Here is a 20,665-nt window from a genome sequence, read left to right as displayed (position 1 = left end):
GCACGGACGCTGGCTGACGGACGGGGGCGCGCTCTCAGTTTCCCTCGGACGGTGTCCGGCGGTGCCCAAACACCATCCGTTCCCCTCAGAGCGGCGAGGCCTAGGGGGAAAAAAAAAAGCGAAGCTCTAAAAAGGAGGGGCGGAGAGGAGAGAAGTAGTTGCGGCGAGGGCGGCGGCAATGTCCGCGAGGAGCGGCGAGGGGCGCGCGGCGGCGGCGGCGTTGCTGCGGGCGACCGTCTCCGAGGCGCGGGGCCTGCACCGCCACCGCCGCCACTACTACTACCACCACCTTCCTGCTGCTGCTTCTGCTGCCGCTCCGCTCCTCCTCACTCCTCGCAGCTGGGCTGTGGCCAGGGACTGAGCGCGGGGGGAGGCCGAGGCCGGGCGGGGAAGAAGTGAGCCGGTGCGGAGCTGCCCCGGGGGGCAGCCGAAGCTCCCGCCGCCTGAGCATGGGAATCCTCTTCGCTCGGATATGGAGGCTGTTCAACCACCAAGGTGAGAGAGAGAGGCAGGCTCGGTCTCCGGCTTCTCCCGAGTCCGTGCGGAGCTGCTGCTGCTCGTCGCGTAGCCGAGGGAGGCCGACGGCGGGCGGACGGGCTTCGGGGTGTGAGGCGCCGCTTCTGCCTTCCTGGTGGCGCCCGAGGTCAAGAGAGCGAGGAGTTGTGGGGGCAAAGGGGGAGCCCCGAAGGCACCTGAGGCAGCAGCTTCAGGGGCGTCCACCCCCCCTCCGCAGGGCCGAGCATCTGCTATGGTCACCTTTCCCTTACGTGGGATCAAAGTGCGGGCACAACTCACCCAACAGCTGAATACAATTGTTCCCTAGCGCGGGGGGGGGGGGGCAAGGCGAAAAAAGGCTGCTTGCTTTCTCCTGGTTCGGGTTGTGAAAAGGAAAGCGGGTGGGGGAAGGAAGCGCGCAGAACTATTTTCCTGTGTGCACGGGAGCTTGTGAATGTAGGGGAAAAGGCAATGCTGGGTCTCGCCTCAAAGGGCAGCTGTGGAAGAGGAAAAAAAGATACTGAGAATGCAAGTGAAGTGTTTTGAACAGTGCTGTAAAAAATACTAGAATTAGCCGTTGAGTGGCGATGGGTTCAGAGAAATGCAGCAAGGGGAGCGCGTCTGACTGGTATGTGCGGTGAAAGGCAGGTGGGAAGAACGACTTAGCAGCATGTGTTGTAGGAGGGTAATGATTGTTTTTTAAACAGCTGGTGGCATTGACCCTAATGGTGGGAAATTGGGGAGATTAGATTGGGCTTCTAGTAAGAAGCTGGTTTACAGCTGATTGTGTTCTTGTGGTGCGTTTGATTGAGGGAGAATTAAGTATTGCTCAGAACTGAGAAGTCTGCAGTTAATTTTCTGTTATTGATTGTGCAGTGTTGTACCTACTTATATCTTTCAGTGCTTGCCAAATGCAGAACTCTTTTGAGAACCTCGTTATTGGGTTGTTGTTTTTATTTTTGATTATGTATTTTGTGATTTTATATTTTGATTTTATAATACTATTAATAATTAATAATAATTTATTATTTATACCCTGCCCATCTGGCTGAGTTTCCCCAGCCACTCTTGTGAGACCCTGAGACCTCTGGGTATAGGGCAGTATATAAATACAATAAACAATCATAATACAGTGGTACCTCGGGTTACATACGCTTCAGGTTACCTACGCTTCAGGTTACAAACTCCACTAACCCAGAAATAGTGCTTCAGGTTAAGAACTTTGCTTCAGGATGAGAACAGAAATTGTGCTCCGGCAGCGCGGCAGCAGTAGGAGGCCCCATTAGCTAAAGTGGTGCTTCAGGTTAAGAACAGTTTCAGGTTAAGAACAAACCTCCGGAATGAATTAAGTACTTAACCCGAGGTACCACTGTAATGATAAATACTTGACGAGCTTGTGGAGATTCTCCGGCTGGAAGGAGAGCCTGCAGGGCAAGAGAGGTCCCAAGAAGTAATACTTCCAGTGGCAAGAGTGATGGAAGGTAGGCTGCATGCGCACTGTATATTTAACACACATTTCAGCACAAAAAATCCTGGGCACTGTAGTTTACCTTTCACACAGCTACAGTTCCTAGCACCTTCAACAAGTTACAGTTCTCAGAAATCTTTGGGATAAATGTGCTTTAAATATATGATGTGGATGCATTCTTATGTTTTCATCCTTTGTGTTCTGAGAAAGGGGCATGTCACACTGTCTCTTTATAGGCTTTGAGCTCTGCTTTCTGAGCAGGTGACACCTGAAACCATCTTTGAGAGCTGAAGAGTTGGTTGTCTTGTTTCCCCTTCATCAATAATGGAAAATCTGTAAGGGAACTGAGATGATAATAGGCTGTGTGGAGGAGTTAGGCAGCTAAGAGTTCCATTTTACCTGCATACCAGTGCAAAGACAGCACCAAAGCTTATACCAAAGCTATAAGGCATACAATGTAAGGGTTTTGTTTAAGCTGTTATGACTTTGACACTTATGGAGTAATTCCCTGTCAGTAGGTATACCTGAGCTGCAAGGACTATATATGTGTACAGTGACAACAAACCTATTTTAAAGTACTAATTAACTATGTCTCTTACCACTGGACAAGGCTATACTTGTTGTAGCTCTTTGCTGTTATATGTCTGGTTTGAGTCTCTCTCTCAGAACAGTTGTTTTTCCTTTGACAGACCACTGAATACTACAGCAGTCATAGGGTGGTATGCAACATGGTATTCACCTGTCATTGAAATCAATGCACCGTAGAGGAAAGATACACACTGTTAAACCTCTGCTAGAAACTGAGATATGAAAGCTAGGAGCTAAATGGCACCTTAAACCTAGGCTATGGGTGCAACAACAGAATGTCTAGGCATGCTTTTTAAATAACAATAATACAAAGCTGAAAATGAACGAACTGCGGCTAAAATCTTATGTTCATTTTTCACATGGTCTAGTCCTCATTTGCAAAAAAAACCCCAAAGCCATGCTTCCCCAGCCCGCCCCCTAATATTCTTAAGAAGGTCTCTTCTTCAGTCATTAGAGAGTGACTGGAAGTAGGGAGGCAGGAAAGGGTCCTCCTTTCCTTCCACTGTGCAGTTTTAATCTGAAATCTTAGGCACAGTACTGTGCCCAGAGCTCAGATACTGCTTGCACTAATGAAATTTCCTGTTGCAAAATGCTCCCAGAGCAATAGGATTTTTGAACACTGTGTTGAACACATTACTATAATCCAACCTGGACATAGGATTCTTTATTAATCATTCATCTCTGAACATTTTCTTGCTAAGTCTGAAACAAGTTCAGACTATATTTTCAAACATAGGAAGGAAAGTTAGAATTTGCAGTTAAAGAGCTGAATGATTAATAAAGACTCCTGTGTCGCTATATGAGCCATTACTTCCTTGCCTTGGGAGAAAGCTGGTCATTTGAGACAAGTGTAGCTACCGTTTCTTGTGGTTGTTAGCACATTTCTTGTAGGTCATACAGTTGCTTTTGAGTGTAACAAAATAGCTAGCTGGTGTGTACTAATTGAACTACAGTTACTGTTCTGTTTACAAAATGCAATATTAAATAGACAGAATTCAACTATGAACTCGGTAAATTAGTGTTAAGATACAGTATAAGTAATTTTCCATTCAACTTTGTTTGTAGGGCTTTGCATTTTTAAGTTTCTTTTCCCAAATTGAGAAGATTAAAGGTGCACGTGAGCTTAGATGTAAAGTATGCAGTGCTTTGACAGTGTGAACATGAAGCATAAGTGCCCCTAAAACTTAAGCATAGTATGCCAACCAGGCCAATGTAACCTTAAGTATCAAAGACATGGTAAAAATATTGTCAAGATACCTGGGGTTTTTCCAGGCTTGCTTGCACTTCTCTATTGATGCATGAATGGACATTCTTGCAAAACCTTTGCCCCACTGACTATCTTTGTGTGCTGGGGAGATGGAGCTTTCTTGATTGAATCCACCGTGGAATCTGCTGGTGAAGGTCAGGAAATAACATTTAATAATAATGGAGGAGGGGTGGGGAGTGGAGGGCTCCTTTGTGCAGCAGAATGCAAACAACCATTTGATATTTTCAGGTTTTTCCATAGTTCTTACAAGTACTGTTTGTGAAACTTCAAGAAGCTGTTCCCAACCCCCATCCAATGCTGTATCTTCATATACACAAGATTGGTGATTTCTGGTGTGTGGAAATCAATTTATATGCATGAGGATTGTTCCTTGCTGCACTGGGGTTATTGTATATAAAATGGAGCACTCACTGAAACAACTTTCTATGTTATGTAGCTCTGTCTAGTCTTAACTGATCTGTCAGAAAGCAGGAGAACTTACTGTGGCCTGATTGGAAAACTCCAAAATTGCTTACTTTACAAAAAGCTGATGTAATTTCAGTGTTGCTTCAAATACAAGGGCCTCTGGCTGCTTTCAAAGAGCTTTTAAAATTAACTGGGGACTAGGGCTTACCATCAAAGACTTTTATTTATACTTCCATTTAAACAGTTCTTCAGTTAAATTTGAATATATTTGCACATTATCAAATCCCCAATAAAGATAGTTTTTTGAGGACACCATTTCCACTGCTTGAAAGGAAGGAATATTGAATCTGTTCTCTCTCCCTCCCAATATAGTAATTTTTTGACTTTCAAATAGTGGACTCTTCCATGGCAGGGAACGTTCTCTAAAAGACAGAATGCCTGCTACTGATTCCCCCCCCCCCCCCCACAACTTGTAGGGGCGTGTGTGTGTTCTCTCAATTCATGTGGCATGAAGCTGAAATACCACAGGCATGGCCAGTTCATCATGCAAATTGAGTATATGCCCTAAAACAGGCTTCCTCAAACTCGGCCCTCCAGATGTTTTGAGGCTACAGTTCCTGTCAGATGGCAAAGGTGGTTGCTCATGAGTAACCAGGCAGGACTCCAACCTGTCTTTTACAGGTTTTATTTAGGTGCAAAACTATTCACAGTTCAGAACCCCAAAGTTCATGTCTGCCTCAATCACTAGCAGAATTCGGGATTGCTTGTTTCCTGGACCTCCCCCAACATAAAAGTCTCGTTACACCCAGCCTTTTCCTTCCCTCTTTGCGCTTTAGACTTCTGCGCAGGGTGGGCGACGGAAGGGGCGTGCTTCCCTCCTGGCCGGCTTGGCCAGGAGCGATGCTGAGGCTCCCACCAGCATCCTCTGGTCCTTTCACCTCTTCTTCACTGGAGGTGGGGCTTTCCTCATCACCAGAAGAGGAACTGCTTCGCAAGATTTTCGGAGGCTCCCTGTAACACAACTGCCCCTCTGTTTCCTGCCCCTGTTCCGATGGCAGTTCCCTGACAGTTCCCATCATCCCTGACCACTGGTCCTGCTAGCTAGGGATCATGGGAGTTGTAGGCCAAAAACATCTAGAGGGCCGAGTTTGAGGAAGCCTGCCCTAAAACATCTTTTCAGATGCCCAAGTATTTTGTGGTAGATACACGAGCCTCCTTGGCAGATGTTAATGTGGAAAGGGCTTTCTGAAGGTAAAAACTGAGAAAAGCAATATCTCAAAAACCAAGACAGCTATAAAAAGTAAGCAAACATTCCTTTAGGCTTAGCCCAATCCATAATTAAATCAGTTGCAGAAAATTTTAATCTAATTCTTTCGTTGATTTAGCTACTGATTAAATCATGCAACCTTACTAGAAACCTTAGTTTGCCAAAAGAAATAAATAACTCACTCTAGTTGCTAATCAATTAGTATAGGCACTTAAGACCCCCCCCCCTCCTTCTTTGCCATGCTGCAGATCTTTTGTTCCAAGTGCCTCTTCATCATTCATCCTGCCAGCAATACAATATAATTCTCAAACTTCAGTATAGATACTAATGTTTTGGTGGGAGTCAGGAGAGTTGCCTTTGATTTTTTAAACAATATTGTGCTGTTGTGCAGTAGAGTTTAATATTCCCTATTTCTAGAAACATTCTGCAAAACTCGACACTATTGATTTAGAAATACTTAGCTTGTCCTTCTATAACATTTTCTCCCATTTTTCCCACTTCCCTTAAGTGGTGTATTTTATGTTGAAGTAAACACTGGCCTGGTTTGCATGTATTTAAACCACAACCCCTTAAAAATTCCACCAATTTCCACTAAAGCCCTCATGTCCTATCTGGTGGCTTGCCTCTACTGCATGTTAAACAAAAATGTTTGGCATTACCCTTTTGAAAGCAGGAAGAAGAAACTTTGAAATCCTGCCTGGTGCAGAACAAGTCCTTTAGCAAGTATGGGAAGCTTATTATTTGTTTTTGTATGATAAATAAAGTAGTCCTTCTGAAAAGGAACTTGGCACACAATGATTATCTTATTATTTATTTACTGAAGCCCTGCCTTTCCAGCTTTAAGATCTACAAGGTGCCTGAACAACAAAACAATTACAAACATTGTGGTGGTATACATATGTGGCATGAAGCTTCCCGTAACTTGTATAGGTTGTTGAATACTGCATGAGAGACCAGGGGTGCCAACTCGAATAAAATATTGTGGGGGGCCCAGGTAAGCCCCGCCCTGCATAATCAATCATATGATGCAGTGCATGCACACCATTTGAATGGGAATGCCAGTCAACTTTGTGGGGGCCCAGCCCCCTCAAATATTTTATTGTGGGGGCTGAAGCCCCCACAGCCCTTAGGAGGTGGCGCCTATGTGAGAGACTTAATATAGTATGAAAGACTGATACCAGTATACTGTAAGGCCCTGCTTGGGAGGGAGAAGGGGAGGAAGTAGCCATGTTATTGCTTGTATGGCACTGTATTACCAGGTAGAGGTGAGTGAGTGAGCTGGTTGTATACTTACATTTAATGTTGCCAGGGTGTTTTTTTTAATGCAGATGTATGCTTAATGACAAGTGGTTGGTTGGGGATTAGCTGTGTTACGGTTATGGTTGGTAAGAATGGTTGAGAGTATGTGAGAGGGTGCTCAGGGAGATGTTACTGTGGGAGATATTGGGGGGGCTAACTCACTTACCTTGTTTAGCTGCTAATGATGCTTTAATATGTGGAATTGTATTGCATTTTTGTATTGGTATTTGTCCTTGTGTTTTTTATGTTTGAGATAATGGACCAGAGACAGCTAACAGGTCCCACTAGTGGAAGCCTGCACAAAGATTTCTGCTAGAGCAGAAGGGCTTAATCCTATCTCCTCCTCCTACACTCATCCCAATTGGTTCTGGACAGGTGGGAGAACCCCCAGAACTCGGGGGGGGTGTGTGAAGTGGGGAAATCACTTCACCAGGCAAGCGGAAATGCTTGCACAAATGGGAGAGATCTCCTAAGCGCTATGTTGAATTCCTCCCGATATTTTGCTTTCTTGTTTGCATGCTGCCTTTAAATGAAGGTGTTTTTTTGAGTTTCATTCACAATGTTTTATTTTGATCTTTTATAATGTTATACTTAATGTTTAAAGATAAACTGTAGATAACTTGGATTTCCTTTGGAAATGTGTGATGCAATATAGAAATTATCTAAATAAATAACTAGCTCCTCATTTGCTCTCTTTTTCCCCCTCCCTCCAGAGCACAAAGTGATCATTGTTGGCCTTGATAATGCAGGAAAAACAACCATTCTTTATCAGTTGTAAGTATGAAGTCATATGAACAGGTGACTAAAACTGCTTTTCCAGATCAGGATGCTGAACCAGGCAAACTTTGCTTGTTACCTGCCAGTAGTCAGCCAGATTCCACAGGACTTGACATCCAAACGCAATGCACTCTCAGGAAATTGTTAGACATTGTAGCAAATTGTAAGAAATCAGTTATTTCCATTGATTCCTGTGGGGGAATTTCTAATGCCTTCCTGATCCCAAATGACAAGAAACCTGAGAAAACCCTCTGAAACTACACCTTTGAAACTTTAATACCACATATGTAATATTGAGGTAGGGGGGATACTTGAGATTACCATTATAATAGTATTGTGTAGGCATCATTCAGAGCCAGATTTTGTGATTTGGAGAATGCTGTGTGGTACAGCTCTCACTGGCCCATATCACTTCAGCTTATAGGTGTGGCATTGCATACCTGAATGCTCCTACATTTAGAAGAGAATTGCATGCCCTGCATCAAAGGCATGTCAAGAAGGCAATGGTAGAATCTTTATCTCCAACACATTTTCTGAGAGAAAAGCTATGCAGTTAGGCAGTTTTGGTTCTGGCACTGGTTAAAGGAATAGGGAATCGAAAGAAAATCTTGTTAGAAAGACAGTGCATATTTTAAATGATGTAAATCTTTCCTTCTGCCTACCCAGGAATCTCAGTTTGGATTTAGGCATGAAACAGGTCTAGGCAACAGTCAGGTTTCATTTTTTTAAAAATGGGTATCGGCTATTGCTGCTTTGTGCCAGAGCCCTAGCTGTACACTGATAACCTTCAGCACCTAGCAGAGACTAATTCAGTCTGCAACTTCCATCTTGTAACTGAGTCTAAATGCAGCTTCCATGCCACAGCATCCAGCCTACTTCTTGTACTTCTGTACATCCTCTCCCACCTGGCCCATAACCTGTTTTTGTTCTAATATCTCACACCATGAAGTATTTTAGGGAACTTGAAAGCTTGCTAATTATTTTGTGAAAATTAGTAGGTTCCAATATAAATATTGACAAACTCCGGATATTGGAGTTCTAAATTGTATGGTATTTCATGCTACCTTGAATGTCTCCAAAAAGCAGCTATACTGAGGTTCTGGAGATATGCCAACCTCTTAAATTTAGTTGCTGAATCAAGTGAAAACTCTTAAATTAGTTAAGTGTCTTATTGAAATTAAATTCCTAAAAGGTTTTCTCCTAAAAGTAATAACAGTTTTGTTTGGAATTGTGAACAACATTGTCTTCTGCCAAGTTAAGTGTGATAGCCATATTTTCTTCTTCTGACCTTCTAACGTGGTAACTGTTTACTGATACACTGAGTCTGTAGTTTATACAGTCCAAATATGCTTAATGCAAATATGATCCACATTTTCTTGAAGCTGCACCCACATGAGCAGTTTGACATGTGACTCAGTGCACCCTGGACATAGCTGCAACATACCAGAGTTGTGTTTGCAGTTTACACTGGCAGTTTCTTGGGGGTATTGTGTTGTCTGTACCTAGGATATGCTATGTCACGTTTTGATCTCAAAACAACTACAAGCATAACTGCAGCTGAATGCAGCTCAGACTGCAGAACAGAAAGAAATCTAGACCAAGGAGACCGAGGCAGAACATACATCATTCTTATATTTTCTTTTCCTTCCTTTGCAGTTCTATGAATGAAGTAGTGCATACCTCCCCAACCATTGGAAGCAATGTAGAGGAGATTGTTGTTAATAATACACGTTTTCTTATGTGGGATATTGGAGGCCAAGAATCACTTCGATCTTCATGGAACACATACTATACAAACACTGAAGTAAGAATTTGTATAATATAATGCAGCTGGGGATAATTTCATGCAGACCTTTAAAGCAGAATTCAGCCAAAATTACCGGTAATGCTTTGTCTTCTTGAGTTCAATGAGGAGAGTAAAGGGTTTGCATTGGCAGTATCATGCTCTTAGTTATTAAGGGAATAATAACTGGGGGCTATATATATATAGTGGGGGCTGTAGAGATTATTCAGACCAAAAAGAGAAAGCATGGACTATTTTGCAGTAATATGCTTTAACTATGCATAATGAGGATACCTCAACAATTTTTATAACAAAGCTTTTCGGGGGCGGGGGTGACCTTAATCTTTCTGTACTTTGGGGTGGGCTTAGGATGTATGTGAAGAGTCTTTGTTTAGTAATCACTTTTAGTTTGCAGTTATTGATTTTAATGTTACATTTGTTTGAATTATATTACATCAATTTTTTTTATATGCCGTGAGTCGTTTTGAGACATTTTTGTGAAATGACTACTAAATTAAATAACGATAACTCTTCTTTTTCTTTTAGTTTGTGATAGTTGTTGTGGATAGCACAGACAGAGAGAGAATTTCTGTAACTAAAGAAGAACTCTATAAAATGTTAGCACACGAGGTGAGTATGTGCTGGGAATTTTTTATCTAGCTTAAAAAAATGCTGCAATAAGTCCCTGTCTTAATGCTAAAGTTCTGTTTCTGACTTCCATTTAGGTAATTATTTCAAGATGGTTCATTTTCTTATAGCTGAGGAGCTATTAGATTTGATACAAATCTCTGGGGCTGTCACCTCTTCTTCAGACTTTTAAGAGGCCCCCAAAAGATTTTCACATGTGACTATTTATAGTCGCCATACTGCCTTTTGTGTGAAACTGACATCATTGTTAAAAGTCCTGTGTAGTTTGAGAACAGCTGCTATTGGCCTCAAAACCCTTTCAAAAATAAAACAAAAACCTTAGTAGTTGTCAAGTAGTCAGAATGGCACCACTATAACCTGCCTTCATTCTCTCTTTACATACTGAAAGGCTATGTTTCCAGCACACTTTTAAATTTATTTAGATCTTTTACATTTGAGAATTGGAGTAGGGAACCTCAGGCCTGGGGGCTGAATGTAGCCCTCTATCATCAGAAATAGGTGTATGGGATGTTAGTTGCATTGACATGAATGATAAAACAAGTGGCACAGTATATTACTATAAAACCTTTATTTAGGTTTTCCTCACTCCAGCTTTTACTCCATTCTGTGTTGGAAGGGAGAAATGTTTTGTAAAGTTACGCTTGTGACTTTTAACACTAAAAAAGAGGGATCAATGAACACTGTTGGTGATTAAAAAAAAATCCACTTGAACTTAATTTCTGTGTATTTACTAAAAATAAAGTAGGTTCATAGGACTGAGAAAACAAACTTTCAGAGAGCTGTGGGGAAATCAGTACACTAGTACCTCTGTATAAGTCCACCCCGTCCAGCGTCCATTTTGGCGGACGTCTGCAGCAAACCCAGAAGTACCGGAACGGGTTACTTCCAGGTTTGCCGCAGAGCGATGCTTTGTCAAGCGTCCTTTTCATCGAGCGTTCGGAGCTCTGGAATGGATCCCGGACTCAAAACAAGGTACCACTCTACACCGGCTTTTGCTCATTCTAGCAGCTTCCTCATTGTTTCTCTTTCAAACCTTCAAAACCTGGTACCTGTGTGGGCAATGATAGGCCAGCTTCCTAATCATGCCCCAGCATTTAAAGCTATAGTGCTTGCAAGCAAGAACTCTTGGTTGCTGCTATGTTTCTTCACATCTAGCACCTCCTGGGAACATAGGCAGGGAGTGGAGAAACATAGTGGCAGTCAGATCTCTTGCTCTGTGGACCTTGGTTTCAGTTTTTAATGTACTGGAGGTGAACAGAAAGCCTGTCACAGATGGTGTCATCAAAATGTGGGAGTTGGGGTGGTGTGGTGGTGGTAAATAAGCCAGTGTTCTGGTAAGTATGCAGACCAGTTTGGGATCTACCCTACCCCAGCCAAATACTGCACTGCAGTTTCAGGGAACCTCAAAGCTTTCCCCAAAACAGTGAACCTAGTTCATTCTAGGCACAATGGAAGCTTATTCTTTTCTAAGATAGAGTTATCAGTTTCCCCTTTCTTAGAATTGCTGGAAGGTCACCTTTATTTGGGTTGGCCTCTACACCATTAGGTTGCATGGGACCACCGTAGTGTGGCTTTACATTTTAAAAAAGCAGGTGTTGTTTATCATGCTGGCTTATCATGTTGAATAATGAGGAAACAAACTGGAGACATTTTCTTTTTTTTCCTCTCTAGGACTTGAAAAAAGCAGGTTTGCTCATCTTTGCTAACAAACAGGATGTTAAAGACTGCATGACAGTAGCTGAAATTTCTCAGTTTCTGAAGCTAACCTCAGTTAAAGATCACCAGTGGCACATCCAGGCATGCTGTGCTCTTACTGGCGAAGGGTAAGAAGTCTTTGGTTCATCAATACTTTTCTGAACAGATCTGGTACATGTAACTAATCAAGGGCAATACTTAGTAAACCAGTTAGGTAAATTTATTCCCACTGTCTCCGTATGATAACATTTCACCAGTTTATACTTTCCTTTTACAGAAGTAAAAAGTAAGGAATCTACCCAAATATATTTTATTCATATATTATTATCATATATCATATATTCACCTTTCCATGGTTTTTCTATTTGTATAGGTAGGAAGTAAAGTCTTGAAGAATTCGTCCTTAAAGCATAATGAGCTGTTGAGGGGAGAGGTAAATGATGGGAAATATGAAGCAAAGGGGAGTTAGCCTTTATGGCTCCCTTGTTTTTAGCAGTTGTGTAGATGGAAGAATTCTGGGCTCACCAAAATTCTATCTTTTATGTAACTGTTAAGGATACAATGGAAAACAGGTAAATGATAGCTTTTGGTGGAATATAAAAAAAGAGCTTTTGTAATTCGTTAAAAGCACAGAAATGGCACATACAATAGTAGGGAAAACAGGTGTTTCAGTTAGATGAAGTATCTCTTCTTTGCACTTGTGTGTACCAGTGGATAAACAAATGGAACTGGCATCAATTAACAACACTCCATATATTTTAATTGTAGTAATAATTTAGCCTTCCAAAGGATAATGCAAAAGTTTCTAGCCCTTGAAGCATTTCACTAGCCCAACTGTCCACAAACCCATGTACAGGCAGCAACCATTTTCTGCATGTCCAAATTATGCATGACAGTCTTTTGGACCCAGAAGAGGACAGAATGGGGGCGGGGCAGGGCAAAATGGTCACCACCTATATTGATAATCTTTTTATGTCCATGGACAAAATTTAAAAAACAGTTCCAGTTTTTTAAAAAGTCTTCGCCAGTTACTAGTTGATAAATCATTGCAACAATCTTTCATGGTACAACAAGCGTATTGTTATTCCCATATTGCAGTTAATATTTTGGTGCTGGCTGACAGTGGCTTTTGAAGCTACCTATTAGGTGATATTTGAATGGCCCGAGGTTTAAGTTTCTCATACATAGATTATGTATGCATATATAAGCAAGGAAGTAACCACTTTTTTCTGAATTTAAATGTTTCATTTGCAGATTGTGCCAAGGACTGGAATGGATGATGTCAAGACTTAAGATCAGATGATTTTTATTCTGCACAGACATTTTACCAAAAAAAGTGCTGGACGTTTGGTCATCTTGACAGCTGTGAATTAATGGCTTATGTGTATTTATAAAATCAAAACTTCATTTGCTACTTTATTTGCTACTTAACACACTAAAGCCACCTCCGACGGAAAGAAAATATTTTGAAGTTCAAACTTGGCTTTCCAGATGCTTCCTCTGGGTGGAGTTCAAATACTACAGCTGACCTTATCTTTAAAGTGAAATCACTTGAAACTGTTTAATAAATAATGTGTGGATTGAGAAAGAAAAGGAGGAATTTTAACTTTTACATTTTATTATTCCAGTCTAATTCATCCAGTTGAAAATGTTGACTTTATTATTCCAGCAAATCAGAAAAGAAAATCAGTGGCACAGGTATTGACTTCCAGTATTGAAACTTACTTGGCTGTGTTTCAGAAAGTGCAATTTCCCCCCCTGTATGTGTACTGTACACTTTGTATACTTATACCTCATGTTAAGTTTGATTGAAATCGGTACAGAAACAGCAAATAGCACTGACTCTTGTCAGCATTCTTGATGCTGAGATCCACAACAGTATGTGGATGTCGGGATTTTTAGTCCAGTTGGACTCCATAAGAGCAGGCTGTTTGGAATTGAAAGTACTCTAATCTGTTTTTTAATTGGACTGTGAAAAATAGTACTAAAAGGGTTACTGCTGACACATCATTTGTATTTTGTCATATTCTGTATGCTATTCTCACGCCACTGGGGATGGTAAAATTCTTTAAGATTGTTTTATATTCATTTTGCACCTAAAAATAACCATAAAAGGAAACATGACGTGGTCTATTATTGATAAGGTTTTATATGGCTTAATATTGGCATCTAGCTGTACTAAACAATAAAATAAAATTGAAAAAGGTTGAAGGAAGTTTAAAAGTTGACATTTTTATGAAGTTGGCTGAGAAAATAGCTTGGAATATGCAGTATACTATGCCTATGGTTTTTTTTATTGGGCCACCCCCATTTGAAGCACCTCTCAGGTGAAGTATATTTGTTATAACTGATAGTGGGACATTGAGTTTGATCCAGGCTGAGTTGCATTTAAGTCTCATTGATTTCAGTGGGAGCAAAGTCATGACTATAAATTGTTCAGTTAACTACATCTGGGCCAAGTCAATTACTACTTTATAGGAGACAGAGGTTAAAATCCAGATAGCTATGTTGGTAGCAAACCTCTATCCTGTATAGCAAACTGCTTTTGAAATTCTCTAGGAATATCTGAAGTATTTTGCTATATTGATTGGAGTGGGATGCCCCTTAAAGAAACAGAAGTCTAAGCGCAGTGCATTCTACTTATGAAGCACTTCTCTGGCTTGCGGAAAGAATCCTGTAATCCATACGAACTACAATTGACAGCTTTACCTGACTCTGTTGCAAAACTCCCAGGGTATTGAGCAGTGTGAATAAATTGTTATTTTCCTTCTTAATCCATGTGCAGTCAACATTGTAAAGGTTGATGGTGGTGGGGACAGTGAAGAGGTGCCATATAATGTAGGGGGAAAAATACTGCTTCTGTTTAAAAGGATGGTAATTCTTCTGAAAGATTTAAAGTATGATTTCAGTGTTCTGAACACTGTGCCTATTCTTTTTATCAGGCTTTTGTGTTATTTAGAAGCAAATATATAGCTAGCACCTGATAAACTGGAAAACCTTTTTCTTCCTAAAAAATGCTCCTGAATGACAAAATTGGGTCAAATTTTCTCGAAATTACTACTCTTAGCTCTTGGAATCTGATGGATGAATAAACTAGGTTTGTATGCTGTGGGTTGGCTGGTTTCTAAAAATGCCTTTTACAATTAAATTCTTACAAAACACACACACACACAGTATCAGTGCCATTAAGCGGGTGGTGCACCAGTGTTTTACAAGAGGAGCAATTGCATTCTATTGTTATCGTTTAGTCGTGTCCGACTCTTTGTTACCCCATGGACCAGAGCACGCAAAAAGATACTTAGTTGAATTAAGGACCATGTGATAGCCCAGTGGAATCTTTTACTTTTCTTTGAACATTTTTAACCCCCGCCCCCAATGCCCTGTCACATGTCAAAAGCAGTTAACAATGAGATGAAAGACGCAGCTGCTTGAAGGAAAAAAGTCTGATGCCCCTTGGGGCTAGTTGCATGGTTCTCAGAATCCTAGCCAAGACATTTTATTTTATCTGCAAATGCATGATTGGAACATATTTAAAATTCTTTGTTTTAGCAAAACTGTCCTTTGCAAGACTTAACTAAAATGCATTAACATTGGGAATATATCCATGTTACCAAATTAAATTTACATATTAAGTACCCCATACTTCTATGATCACAATATCTGTATGAGGGTAATGTGTTTCCTGAACAATATAAGCTTTCCCTCTTGTTAATATAGCTTCTGTCGTGTGTGTTTTTTTAAGTTTGAGAATTGATTCCTTTACTAGCAGAGCAAACACATTAAATGAAAAGGAAGGTTGCAGGGGAACTTTTAGGAAAGTCTTAGTGCGTACCAAAGTCTCCAGGGAAGCAAAACACTTAGAAACACATTGGCAGTGCCTATCTTAGTTTGGTTGGCTGACCCTCAGCGTTAACAACGTACAGGAAAAGCTTTTCGCACAACTTGTAAGTATTTCATGGATTGGCATTAGCAGCAGTGGGTAGATAGATCCCTTGCCTCCTGCCACTCAGACACCCTGGGAGGGCTTAGGAAAGAGCTTAACATAGAGCCCTCACTTAGTCACTCTTATTTTGGGATATGGGTATGAAGTTACCCATCAATTCTTTGTGGTTATATGTAAAGCAGAAGCCCATTTTCATGTTTGTGCATATTTTTGTCCAAAATAAGCTTTGTAGAAGAAAACAACAACAACGCCTATGTATGTGCATGAATTTAAAACTGAAATTACTGCCATTGCTCGGGAACTTAGCTGGAGAGCTCTGGATGGCATTCTGTCTTTATAAATCAAGTTACCCATAACACTAACACCAATGGATTAAGGGCTGCTTAGCACACACGTTTTCTACTAGTGTGCAAGAAAAAGTGTACACCATTTTGTGAGTATGTCTGTGATTGCCAAGATCAAGTGTAAAAATTATATGGTCCTACCTGCTGTTCTATTTTGCAGAGTGAAAAGATAGCATGCTCTGTGATTTTTGCAGAGCATGTGATTGAGGTGGACCATAGGTATTTCCTTAATGGACAGCTTGAGTACTCTTTGTCTGATGCTACCTTGGAATGTACCCAGGTTTATGTCAACCAGTAGAGTCATAGGGGCATACAACTGGATTGAAGAATATATCCAAGGTAAGCAGAAAAAGCAGTTTCTAGATTTTGGCTGGTGGTAGAACTGGTTTTTGGCATTTAGTTTAATACTTTTTTCTTTTTTTTACTAGCCCTGCCAGCATGCTTTCTTCTGTGCCTATGTATTGCCTACTCAGTGTGTACATTTGTAAATAAACAGATTATTACAAAGGCATTGTAAGACTGCTGCTCTCTTATCCTGTAAAACTAGTCAGCACAATTTGTGACACTAATCAAATGTAGTCCACCAGTCCATATTGTGACCTTCAGGGGACTCAAGTGTTGTTTGTTTGTTTGTTTTTATTGCTGCCCACAGGTGGCGACTACAAAAAAATTGTCAAGCACTCAAAGGGCAGTAATATGCGGCTAGTTTTAGTAGGTCATGTTAGTTTCCTTAGGTGAAGGAAATATGAAGCAATATACATAAGAATATGTAGTCAAAATGTTAGATGTTTTGGGGATGTAACACCTTTCTGACTGGTTCAATCTATTTTTAGATGATGAGTCTTGAAATTACTAAATGCTGCTTCAAAAGTAGTTTGCAATGCTTGTGATAGGGAGGAAAAGATTTTGTGCCCTAACATAGTTCAACAAATGAATTTTCACCTGTCTTGAAATAGGTGATTTTAAAAACAATAGCATTGTTAAGCTGCATTAATCAGATGGACTGAATTTTGAGAGTGGAAAAATAGCTCAGTGGTAAAGCAAATACTTTGCAAGTATAAGTTTTTATATTTATTCCATATCACCTCAGTCTTAATTGGTAGGACTAGACAAGACCTCTGAAATCCAGTTCACGATGGGCCAGCATTTGCCTAGATGGATGAGTTAAATTATCTGAATCTGAGTTTCCTGCTTATTTCCTATTTTGTTTACTCTGCTTAGTTGAAAGAATATAATCTAGGTGAGCAATGACTAAACTGTTCCCTTTCTTAAAAGTATCTTACCATTGGTCTGTGTAGCAGTCTTTCATAGGAGGTGTTGATTAGATTTGCATCTGCTGATCTTTACACAAAGTATTAGGAGCTGAAGATGCATATTTGAGATAAGACTGGTACCAGGGTCAAGAAAAGTTCATAATGTTTAGCTTTTCATGTTAAGGTTTACTCATGCCATGGCCTACAGTAATAAACCACAGAAAAAGTTCTGATTGACACACACCTATTCATGTGTATGTTGTCCGTTTTCAGAACCCACATGTTCTCAGCATTTCTGCCCTCTTAATTGACTTATTCTCATTATCTCTTGAACCTCTTGTTGGTCCATATTGAATCAATATATTTGTTCACCAAAACCACTATGAACTGGCTTCATGCCCTGAATATAACGCTGTCTGCAAAGTATAACAAGACTTGTGTTTCATTGACAGTTTTATTAAACTGATCTTTCCAAAGAAAAAGTCTTTGTCAATTCTGAGTTTCTATACTACCAAAAGCTGGTGAAGAGGAGCTTGCAGGAGAAACCAAAAGTTGATGTCTAAAATGATAGTGGCCTCAATTTAGCCTGTTTCCAAGCTATCAGGTTTAGCTCATTTTGGGAGAAATTGGTTCACATTGTGGGGCAGCGCGTTCTTGCCAGCTCTACTAAGTCATTGGATTCTTCTGGCAATCAGAATGAAACTCCCTAGTAAATGTGGGATGAGCTCACGAGATAAAATGAATCTGCTGTGTAATGGGGACTGTAGCAGCTGCCTTGTTGTTGTTGACGCTGCTAAACAATTTTGAGTATTGGAAACCTTTTGTGACAACTACAGCAGCTGTTTCGGCTCGCACGGTGAGTGACACTTTTGCTATAAATAAGAATCATTTGATTGTATAATAGGCAGAGCAAGAGGGAAAGCGGAGCTAAAGTCACATTTTATTGGGCATATTGTTTCACAATCTTCAGATTATTCAAAGATTACTCAAAACAAGCAAAATATTGTTGCATCCTGGGAAAACTTAATCTGTGGACAGATACGGCTCCGGGCCTTTATGCACAAGAGAAACAGACAGCTTTACAAGTTGGTTGCTTCTTCTTTAACCTCTGGGGACGTGTAATATTGCTTGCTCATTGGTAAATGTGGAGTCAATGCTTCATGTAGAAAATTAGATGAACCTCATTTTGGCTGTTGTGTGATATTTTCTCCCAGAGATAACTCAATTTAGCTAATGCAGAAAAGTTGGAGAGAGTTGCAGAGACCCTCAGATTGGCAGACAACAGTTGGGGGTGGATGAAAACAGCCTTAGTTCTGAGGTTTCTGTGGTGGTCTCAAGTACAACATTGGTACTGTTGCTTTTTGAATGCTTCCTTCCAGTATTAGGGAAATAGCTATGGAAAGCTTAATGAGGCTGCATTATAACTGCTATTACATATTCTATGAAATTATGAGATGCTCCACCAAAAAGAGGCTCAAGGCATATGACTGCAAGCAAGAAAGGGGCTCACTCTGATTGAAGCCTGCTAAGTTGGATTCCCATATAATGAATTCAATTGCTGTACAGCCTCCTTTGTTCAGTCCTGGTGCTTGACTTAAGAAGAAATTATTACAAAGAGATGGACACGCAAAATATTTTCAGATGTGCACACCATGCACTGCAAGAGAAGGAAAGCATGCCCATACAGCCTTCAAGGAATTACCAAAAATGAAACAGAAAAACGACCCTGCCAAAAAAGGATTGATAAAGCAATGGAGTGGTATGGAAAAGAAATAGATTTGCTGGCTGCTTGCCACTTTAAAGAAGACTTAATTGGAGACTACGTATTTCCAATGAATCAAGGGAAGATACTAATAAGATCACAAAGTGCAGTAAGGTAAAGCGTTGCTTGCCGCTCAATGCATCACACTATCCATTGGGGACCTGTGACACTTTTGTAACTGCACAGTGCATAGCAATCGCACAAGCAATGAATATGCAGTCACAGCTGCAGTTAAGGCACATGGCTGTCTCAAGGGGGGACCCCTCCAGACTGGCAGTCCAGGGTCTAATATTACTCTGCTGTGCCACGGTGTATAAGAACTACACTTGGGAAATGAGTTTGTTTTTAGCAGAAGAGGTGATAAACTGCCTCATTCTTTTGCAATACTAGAACTTGGAGTTATGCAGAGAACTTGACTTGTTTTTGTTAACTCATGAATTTCCTTTACAATAATAAACAGTGCAGGATTAAACCCTGTGGAGGTCCCCAGGCAGTCAGAATCTGTCTCCCCCCCCCCCCCCCCCAATTATCTCAAAGCTTATATTCAGCTTGATTGTAATTTTCTTTCAAGATCAAATCAATATTATTTTGATCTGTTGTGGGGCCCATAGGCAAGTGTCTACTCTGCCTATTTGGTAATTTGGCGTTGTAAATAAAAATGACTTAAGAATGGTACACAAAATTATGATTTGTCTCTTGGATCATGTATTGCAAATCCTTGGGTAGTAAAATGCCATGCCCTGGCTCTCTTATCTACCCACCCCAGCTCCTGGACTTCCAAAGTGAGCGTATTCTTTGTTGTCATGTCTCATTTTGGTTGACTGCAAATTACTATTACAGTGGAACCTCAGGTTAAGTACTTAATTCGTTCCGGAGGTCCATACTTAACCTGAAACTGTTCTTAACCTACTAACCACTTTAGCCAATGGGGCCTCCTGAAGCAAAGTTCTTAACCCGAGGTAATATTTCTGGGTTAGCGGAGTCTGTAACCTGAAGCGTATGTAACCTGAAGCGTATGTAATCCGAGGTACCACTGTAATTACAATTATAATTGTAATATCCTGGGAACAAAACTGTAAGAACCGAATAGTTAGCTAGGCAAAATAAGTTCTTTAAAAAACTAGCGTAACATAATAGAACAACTTAATATCTAAATATTAGATATTTGTCCAGGTCTCCATATTCTCTGTGTGCACAGCGTAGTTCTTTTTCAGTATAGCCCCCTTACACACATTTTTTTCTGTAAGCCAAAATGCTGCATAATCCATATGTCTCACATTTTCCTTAGGCAATTGAATTAAGTGAGGCATAATATGAGCATCAGCTGAAGCTCTGGTCTCTATGGGCTATATTCTATAACCCTTGCTCAGCCATAATTCCTGTTCCTCATCTAATATTGATGCACCCAGGAGCAAACAGCTGAATAAGGCTGTGTGGTTTATTGCTAAAGAAGCCAACAGGGTAACATGATGGATCAAAGTTTTACTCTGATCCACTCTATTGTAAATATTGTGCTTGCTTTGTACCTTTTCAGCCTGCAAAACAAAGATGCGACTTTTATTGTTGCACTGCTGTTTGCCAGCAATGTTTCTCGGAGCGTCTTGGCTGTAAATGCTACTGGCAGATGAGGAGGGGGGTTTCCTTCGAAGTGGAAATAGTTGGGGGAGCAGG

The 20,665-nt window shown here is 40.6% G+C and overlaps 1 protein-coding gene across 3 annotated transcripts; it reads left to right on the top strand.

Moving 5' to 3' along the window:
• The first annotated feature begins 146 nt into the window (after positions 1-146).
• On the top strand, positions 147-15,408 carry ARL5A (ARF like GTPase 5A). 3 transcript variants are annotated; one of them, XR_013394657.1, is made up of 7 exons: positions 201-495; positions 7,503-7,563; positions 9,223-9,370; positions 9,896-9,979; positions 11,669-11,820; positions 12,066-12,125; positions 12,947-15,408. XR_013394657.1 is itself a non-coding variant. In XM_028745878.2 (6 exons), exons 1-6 carry the CDS (start codon positions 450-452, stop codon positions 12,983-12,985), a joined length of 438 nt encoding a protein of 145 aa, XP_028601711.1. In that variant the 5' UTR covers positions 147-449; the 3' UTR covers positions 12,986-15,408. The 3 variants fall into 3 exon arrangements, 2 of the variants coding, with proteins under 2 accessions (XP_028601711.1, XP_028601693.1); XM_028745878.2 differs by lacking the exon at positions 11,669-11,820 and having other exon boundaries at positions 147-495; XM_028745860.2 differs by lacking the exon at positions 12,066-12,125 and having other exon boundaries at positions 216-495.
• Positions 15,409-20,665: the final 5,257 nt, after the last annotated feature.

Source organism: Podarcis muralis, chromosome 1, assembly GCF_964188315.1.
Source record: "Podarcis muralis chromosome 1, rPodMur119.hap1.1, whole genome shotgun sequence".
NCBI lineage: Eukaryota > Metazoa > Chordata > Lepidosauria > Squamata > Lacertidae > Podarcis > Podarcis muralis.
This window is presented reverse-complemented; position numbering and strand designations above follow the sequence as displayed.